Genomic DNA, 8,287 nt, shown 5'->3' with positions numbered 1-8,287 from the left:
TTTAGTAGAGACGGGGTTTCACCATGTTGACCAGGATGGTCTTGATCTCTTGACCTTGTGATCCACCCACCTCGGCCTCCCAAAGTGCTGGGATTACAGGCTTGAGCCACCGCGCCCGGCCAGAGGTACTTTTTAAATTAACCTCTATAGGGCTCGTAAAGGTACTTTTTAAGTTAACCTCTATAAGGCTCCTCAGCAGAAGCAGAGGAAGTTTAAGATACACTAAAATTGTATGGAAGGTATTGTTCAAGGGATTTGGAAGAAAAATAGCATTTTAGAGTTGGATGTATTTATGGATCCTTGTGACTTCTGGGAAGCTGCCTGAAGCTTCTCACCTTTGTTATAAAATTTGAAGGATGCACCAATATAATTGTTGATGCTTTGTTGCCCCGCAGAGATTTTTCCCTCTTTCTGTTTTAATTGTAAAACAGCGTAACGATACTTCAAAAATATAAACAAGTCTCGTGCAGTGGCTCATGCCTGTAATCTCAGCACTTTGGGAGGCTGTGGTAGGAGGATCACTTGAGGCCAGGAGTTCAAGACCAGCCTGGGCAACATAGCGAGACCTAGTCTCTACAAAATAAAAATAAAAAATAAATTAGCTGGACATGGTGGTATGTGCCTGTAGTCACAGCTACTCAGAGGCTAAGGCAGGAGGATCACTTGAGCCCAGGAGTTTGAAGCTACAGAGAACTGTGATTATGCCACTGCACTCTAGCCTGGGTGACCCTCTCTCTAAGGAAATAAATAAATACATAGATAGATAAATAAAATGCCAGATTTGCTTACATTTAAGTACAAAAGTGGTAAGTTGAATATGAAGCACAGCTTAATGCTTTTGACAAGATGAACATACCTAAGCACTATTATATGTACATGTGTATGTGTATTTATATATATATGTACACACGTTACATACTTTTTTTTTTGAGACAGTGTTTTATTACTGGAGTGCAATGGTGTGATCTCAGTTCACTGCAACTTTTGTCTTCCAGATTCAAGTGATTCTTGCGCTTCAGCCTCCTGAGCAGATGGGACTACAGGCGTGCGCCACCATGCCCAACTAATTTTTGTATTTTTAGTAGAGGCGGGGTTTTGCCACGTTGCTCAGGCTGGTCTTGAACTCCTGAGCTCAAGTGGTCCACCCTTCTCAGCCTCCCAAAGTGCTGGGATTACAAGTGTGAGCCACCACGCCTGGCCTTGTGTGTGCATTTTTGGATCTCGTTTGGCCCTTAAGAGAAGACTAACATGGGTGGTGTTTCTTTTTTTGTTTGGTTTTTTTTTTGAGACAGAGTCTCACTCTGTCACCAGTCTGGAATGCAGTGGCGCGATCTTGGTTCACTGCAACCTCCACCTCCCGGGTTCAAGTGAATCTCTTGCCTTAGCCTCCTGAGTAGCTGGGACTACAGGTGTGCCCTATCACGCCCAGCTAATTTCTGTATTTTTACTAGAGACAGGGTTTCACTATGTTGGCCAGGATGGTCTTGATCTCTTGACCTTGTGATCTGCCCACTTCAGCCTCCCAAAGTGCTGGGATTACAGGTGTGAGCCACTGCACCCAGCCTAGTGAGTGGTGTTTCTAACCTATTTTCAGAAAGAACATTAGTTTAGTGTTGTTTATGTCAAGCAAAACAGTGTAACCAAACTGCTTGGACAGGGACCTCTATAAAGATCACTATGAAATTAATGACTTGTTTATTAACAAACATGATTTTACCCATAAAAAGACTCCATTTAGGCTAGGCACAGTGGCTCATGCCTGTAATCCCAGCACTTTGGGAGCCTGAGGCAGGTAGATCACCTGAGGTCAGAAGTTTGAGACCAGCCTGGCCAACATGGTGAAACTCCATCTCTACTAAAAATACAAAAAAATTAGCTGGGCGTGGTGGCACATGCCTGGAATCCCAGCTACTTGGGAGGCTGAGGCAGGAGCATTTCTTGAACCTGGGAGGCAGAGGTTGCAGTGAGCCAGGATCCTACCACTGCACTCCAGCCTAGACAACAAGAGCAAAAACGTCGTCTCAAAAAAAAAAAAAAAAGACTCCATTTAAGTGAGCATTTTGAAGCCTCTTGTTTTCTTTCTTTTATTCAGTTTTTGAACAATCATTTCACTTAATGGATGCATATCCTGGGCCAGACTCTGCCATGTGGCGCCTGGGCCCTGCTCTTGCTCTTGCGAGAATGTTTTTTAGTGAGCATTACATATTCCCCAAGTGGAAGGACCGTAAAAAAAATTAAGGAAGCAGCTGCAAAATTTTTAATCTCAGCTTTTCTGCTACAGTAAATTTTTGTCTATCTCTAGGTATCTTATTGACAGCCGGTGGTTCAAGCAGTGGAAGAAGTATGTGGGCTTTGACAGCTGGGACATGTACAGTATGGGTCAACATAACGTATTTCCTGGCCCAATTGACAATTCTGGGCTCTTTTCAGGTATAGTATATGTTGCTTTTCTAGCTAAACGTTTACCTGGGCAAGGGATCTAATGTTATGTGCATCTGTAAAATGGACATTTTGAACTTTCCTAGTGTATCTCTACTAAAAATACAAAAAATCAGCTGGGCATGGTGGTGCGTGCCTGTAATCCCAGCTACTCAGGAGGCTGGGGCAGGAGAATTGCCTGAACCCGGGAGGCAGAGGTTGCGGTGAGCCGAGATCACGCCATTGCACTCCAGCCTGGGTAACAAGAGTGAAACTCCCGTCTCAAAAAAAAAAAAATAAATAAATAAAAAGAATTCCTGTGATGGGCCGGGCGCGGTGGCTCAAGCCTGTAATCCCAGCACTTTGGGAGGCCGAGGCGGGTGGATCACAAGGTCAAGAGATCGAGACCATCCTGGTCAACATGGTGAAACCCCGTCTCTACTAAAAATACAAAAAAATCAGCTGGGCATGGTGGCACATGCCTGTAGTCCCAGCTACTCAGGAGGCTGAGGCAGGAGAATTGCCTGAACCCAGGAGGCGGAGGTTGCAGTGAGCCGAGATCGCGCCATTGCACTCCAGCCTGGGTAACATGAGTGAAACTCCGTCTCAAAAAAAAAAAAAAAAGAATTCCTGTGATGGTTGTTTTTATCATGGTACTAGTGTGAGGAGAGGTTGAAGGTCAGTAGACAGAGTTATGACTGTAGTCAACTACCAATGGGAACTGTGGGAAAAATATGTAACATACTAGAGCTTTCCTTGCACTTGTACATGTACCGAGATGACAGAGTCAGCTTTTCCCAGGCTTTCTTCTGCCTGACTTCAGACCTCTATATAATCATAATAGAGGTGATCTATCATGTGTGTCAAAAATCAGGGCAGTGCCGGGTGCAGTGGCTCATGCCTTAATCTCAGCACTTTCGGAGGCTGAGGTAGGCGGATCAGCTGGGGTGTCAGAAGTTTGGGACCAGCCTGGCCAACATAGTGAAACCCCATCTTTACTAAAATACAAAAAAGTAGCTGGGTGCCATGGTGGGTGCCTGTAATCCCAGCTACTCGGGAGGCTGAGGTAGGAGAATTGCTTAAACTTGAGAGGTGGAAGTTGCAGTGAGCCAAGATCACACTGCTGCACTCCAGCCTTGAGACACCGTCTCAAGGGGGGGAAAAAAAAAAAAAAAAAAAAAAAGACCAGGCGTGGTGGCTCACACCTGTAATCCCAGCACTTTGGGAGGTCGAGGCCAGTGGATCACTAGGTCACGAGTTCAAGAAAAGCCTGGCCAAGATGGCGAAACCCTGTCCCTCCTAAAAATACAAAAAGTAGCTGGGCATGATAGTGGGCATCTGTAATCCCAGCTACTCAGGGGGCTGAGGCAGAATTGCTTGAACCCAGGAGATGGAGGTTATAGTGAGCCAAGATTGTGCCACTGCACTTCGGCAAGACTCCCATCTCAAAAAAAAAAAAAAAGAATCAGGGCAGCAGGAAGGCAGACAAGGCATGAGACTTGATCTGCATACCTAATACTAACCTGGATATTTTTATTTTATTTTTACTTTTTGAGACAGGATTGGTTGCCCAGGCTGGAGTGCAGTGGCGCTACCTCGGCTCAAGGCAACCTATGTCTCCCAGGTTCAAGCAATTCTCCTGCCTCAGCCTCTTGGATAGCTGGGATTACAGGTGCCTGTTACCATGCCCAGCTAATTTTTTGTATTTTTAGTAGATACTGGGTTTTACCATGTTTGCCAGGCTGGTCTCGAACTGCTGACTTCAGGTGATCCTCCCGCCTCGGCCTCCCAAAGTTCTGGGATTACAGGCGTGAGCCATCTTGCCCTGTCTTTTTTCTCATTTTTATGAAACTGAAAATTCTTTTGGTTTTAAATTCAGGTATACCTGGGTTTATTGTGTTTTGATTTATTATATGTTGCAGATACTGGGTTTTTAACAAATTATGTAGATATTTGGAAACCCTGCCTTGAACAGTCTGTCAGTGTCAGTTTTACAACAGCATGTGCTCCCTTCACATCTCTGTTACCACATTTTGGTAATTCTCACAATACTTCAGAGTTTTTCATTATTATTTTTTGTGGTGATCAGGAATCTTTCATGTTGCTATTGTAATTGTTTTGGGGCGTCATGAAGGGAGCCCATATAAGACAGTGAACTTAATTGGTAGTTATTGTGTGTATTCCGACTGCTCCACCAACCAGCCATTGCATCTCTTTCCCTCTCCTCAGGCTTTCCTATTGCCTGAGACACAATGATATTGAAATTAGGCCGCTTAGTAACCCTTATATCGGCTTCAAGTGAAAAGAAGAGTTACATATCTCTTGCTTCAAATCAAAGCTAGAAATCATTGGGTGTGATTAAGGAATCCAAGATAGGTTGTAAGCTAGGCCTCTTGTGCCATACAGCTAGCCAGGTTGAGAATGTAAATGTAAACATCCTGGAGTTAAGTGATCCTCTCACCTCAGCCTCTTGAGTAGCTAGGACTACAGGTGCTTGCCAGCATGCCTGGCTCATTTTTTTTTTTTTTTTTTTTTTTTGTAGAGACAGCGTTTTGCCATGTTGCCTGGGAGATGGAAGAACCCAGGAAATGGTGGTTGCAGTGAGCTGAGATTGCGACACTGCACTCTAGCCTGGGCGAAAGAAGTGAGACTCCATCTCAAAAAAAAAAAAAAGGCTGGGGGCAGTGGCTCACACCTGTAATCCTAGCACTTTGAGAGGCTGAGATGGGCGGATCACAAGGTCAGGAGTTAGAGACCAGTCTGGTCAAAATGGTGAAACCCTGGCTCTACTAAAAATATAAAAGTTAGGCAGACGTGGTGGCATGTGCCTGTAATCCCAACTACTAGGGAGGCTGAGGCAGGAGAATCACATGAACCCAGGAGGCAGAGGTTACAGTGAGCTGACTCCGTCTTAAAAAAAAAAAAAAAAAAAGTGCCACTCGAGTGAACAAGTGAATGATAAGAGAGTGAAACACCCTTATTGCTGATATAGAGAAAGTTTTTTCTTTTTGTTTTTTTTTTTTTCTTTTTGAGAAAAGGTGCCACTCTGTCACTCAGGCAGTAGTGCAGTAGCACAATCATGGCTCACTACAACCTTGACCTCTCCACCTCAGGTGATCCGCTCACCTCAGCCTCCCGAGTAACGGACTATAGGTGCCGCCACACCTGACTAATTATTACATTTTTTGTAGAGATGGGGTTTTGTCACATTGCCCAGGCTGGTCTTGAACTCCTCAAGGTGAGCTCAAGTGATTCTCCTGTCTTGACCTCCTAGAGTGCTGGGATCATAGGTGTCACCGTACCTGGCCTAAACAACAGATTTTATTTTATTTTTATTTTTTTGAGATGCAGTTTTATTCTTGTTGCCCAGGCTGGAGGGCAATGGTGCAATCTTGGCTCACTACAGCCTCCACCTCCTGGGTTCACTTGATTCTCCTGCCTCAGCCTCTGGAGTAGCTGGGATTACAGGCGTGCACCACCACGCCCAGCTAATTTTGTATTTTTAGTAGAGATGAGGTTTCTCTATTTTGATCAGGCTGGTCTCAAACTCCTGACCTTGTGATCCACCCGCCTCAGCCTCCCAATATTTATTTATTATTTAAGATGGAGTCTGGCTCTGTCACCAGGCTGGATTGCAATGGCACGATCTCAGCTCACTGCAACCTTTGTCTCCTGGGTTCAAGCGATTCTCCTGCCTTTGCCTCCGGAGTAGCTGGGGTTACAGGCACGCGCCACCACACTCAGCTAATTTTTTTATTTTTATTTATTTTTATTTTTTATTTATTTATTTATTTATTTTTTTGGGACGGAGTTTCGCTCTTGTTACCCAGGCTGGAGTGCAATGGCGCAATCTCGGCTCACCGCAACCTCCGCCTCCTGGGTTCAGGCAATTCTCCTGCCTCAGCCTCCTGAGTAGCTGGGACTACAGGCACGCGCCACCATGCCCAGCTAATTTTTTGTAGTTTTAGTAGAGACGAGGTTTCACCATGTTGACCAGGATGGTCTTGATCTCTTGACCTCGTGATCCACCCGCCTCGGCCTCCCAAAGTGCTGGGATTACAGGTTTGAGCCACCGCGCCCGGCCATAATTTTTTTATTTTTAATAGAGGTGGGGTTTCACCATGTTGGCCAGGATGATCTTGATTTTCTTTTCTTTCTTTTTTTCTAAATAGAGACAGGGTTTCTCCATGTTGGTCAGGCTCGTCTCGAACTCCTGATCTCAGGTGATTCACCCACCTTGGCCTCTCAAAGTGCTGGGATTACAAGCGTGAGCCACCACACACGACCGGTCTTGATTTTCTTACTTTGTGATCTGTCTACCTTAGCCTCCCAAAGTTCTGCTATTACCGGTGTGAGCCACTGTGCCTGGCCTGGAGTTTTTCTTTTTTTTCTTTTATTTTTTTGACCATTATCTTGGTTTTGAAGAGTTTTTCTTTTTTTTATTCTCTTCTCTCCGTCCAATTATAGAAGAAATACAAGTTCCTCATAAAATGTTCAGAAAACATGAATAAAGACAAATGTCTGCTCTGTATAATGACCAGTAGCAGAATTTCGGAATTTCATACCTATTTCTGTAAATAATTTTCTTCTTTTTGAAAAACACACAAAAATCATGTAAAACCATCATTTCTGGGGTGAAGAGCAGTGACTTACATGCTCTTTTTCTTTTTCAGATCCTGAGAGTCAGACCTTGAAAGAACACTTAATTGATGAATTGGACTATGTATTGGTCCCCACCGAGGCCTGGAATAAATTACTAAACTGGTATGGCTGTGTAGAAGGCCAGCAGCCCATCGTCAGAACAGTGAGTTAATGTGAATCGTCCCACCTGCTCGTCACTGTCTGCAGGTGCTTTCTGTTGGACACTGACTAGTGTTTGTTTCCTAGGAAAATGAATATACCTGAGTGGTTGAAATAGTGGTGCTTGAGGCCTTGTTTCTGGTTCTCTTTAGGAAATTGTGGTTGTGAGTGAAGTTGCTCACCCAGGATGTTGTAGTGAGTGACCTCTAAACATCAGAGCTGCCCAGTGGCTTGGAGTGTGCCCAGCAGTGCTGTAAGATCACTGTCTGGAAGATTCTATGTGAGAAAGTTCACTAAGGGCATATGGACATGTAGTTAATGTCCTGCTTCTTATTTATCTTGTTTTTTTTTTCTTTCTTTCTGCACTGTGGTTTTTAGCTTCCTATTTATCTTAAAAAACATTTATGATACTGCTTTACCATGTATACTTAAGAGTTTTTGATCAGTCCAGGTGCAGTGGCTCATGCCTATAATCTCAGCACTTTGGGAGGCCAAGGTGGGTGGATCATGAGATCAGGAGTTCAAGACCAGCCTGACCCAGATGGTGAAACCCCATCTCCTAAAAACTACAAATATTAGTCTGAGTGCAGTGGCTCACACCAGTAATCCCAGCACTTTGGGAGGCCGAGGCGGGCAGATTACAAGGTCAGGAGTTCAAGACCAGCTTGGCCAACATAGTGAAACCACCGTCTCTGCTAAAAATACAAAAATTAGCTTGGCATGGTGGTGTGTGCCTGTAGTTTCAGCTATGTGGGAGGCTGAGGCAGGAGAATTGCTTGAACCTGGGCGGTGGAGGTTTCAGTGAGCCGAGATCGTGCCACTGCACTCCAGCTTGGGCAACAGAGTGAGACTTCTCAAAGAAAAAAAAAAGAGGCCGGGCACAGTGTCTCAAGCCTGTAATCCCAGCACTTTGGGAGGCCGAGGCGGGTGGATCACAAGGTCAAGAGATTGAGACCATCCTGGTCAACATGGTGACACCCTGTCTCTACTAAAAATACAAAAAATTAGCTGGGCATGGTGGCGCGTGCCTGTAATCCCAGCTACTCAGGAGGCTGAGGCAGGAGAATTG

At 44.7% G+C, this 8,287-nt stretch overlaps 1 protein-coding gene and 1 long non-coding RNA gene across 7 annotated transcripts in view; one reads left to right on the top strand and one right to left on the bottom strand.

The window, feature by feature from the left end:
* The window catches only part of LOC116559280, a 20,426-nt gene extending 16,273 nt beyond the window's left edge, over positions 1 to 4,153 (bottom strand). For both annotated transcript variants that reach the window (XR_004272405.1, XR_004272406.1), the window contains exon 1: positions 4,014 to 4,153. This is a non-coding gene — a long non-coding RNA (uncharacterized LOC116559280). The remainder of the gene's footprint in view (positions 1 to 4,013) is intronic.
* USP4 (ubiquitin specific peptidase 4) overlaps positions 1 to 8,287 on the top strand; it is a 59,610-nt gene that overhangs the window by 1,527 nt on the left and 49,796 nt on the right. For all 5 annotated transcript variants that reach the window (XR_004272404.1, XM_032289821.1, XM_032289822.1 and 2 more), the window contains exons 2-3: positions 2,303 to 2,430; positions 7,092 to 7,222. Coding sequence is in view for 4 of the 5 variants with exons in the window: in XM_032289821.1 (XP_032145712.1) it covers positions 2,303 to 2,430; positions 7,092 to 7,222 (259 nt within the window). In the remaining variant the exon portion in view is untranslated. The remainder of the gene's footprint in view (positions 1 to 2,302; positions 2,431 to 7,091; positions 7,223 to 8,287) is intronic.

Source organism: Sapajus apella, unplaced genomic scaffold (genome assembly GCF_009761245.1).
Source record: "Sapajus apella isolate SASKATOON/1434 unplaced genomic scaffold, GSC_monkey_1.0 scaffold23, whole genome shotgun sequence".
Taxonomy (NCBI): Eukaryota; Metazoa; Chordata; class Mammalia; order Primates; family Cebidae; genus Sapajus; species Sapajus apella.
The sequence above is the reverse complement of the archived record's forward strand: the minus strand, read 5'-3'. Positions and strand labels throughout refer to the sequence as shown.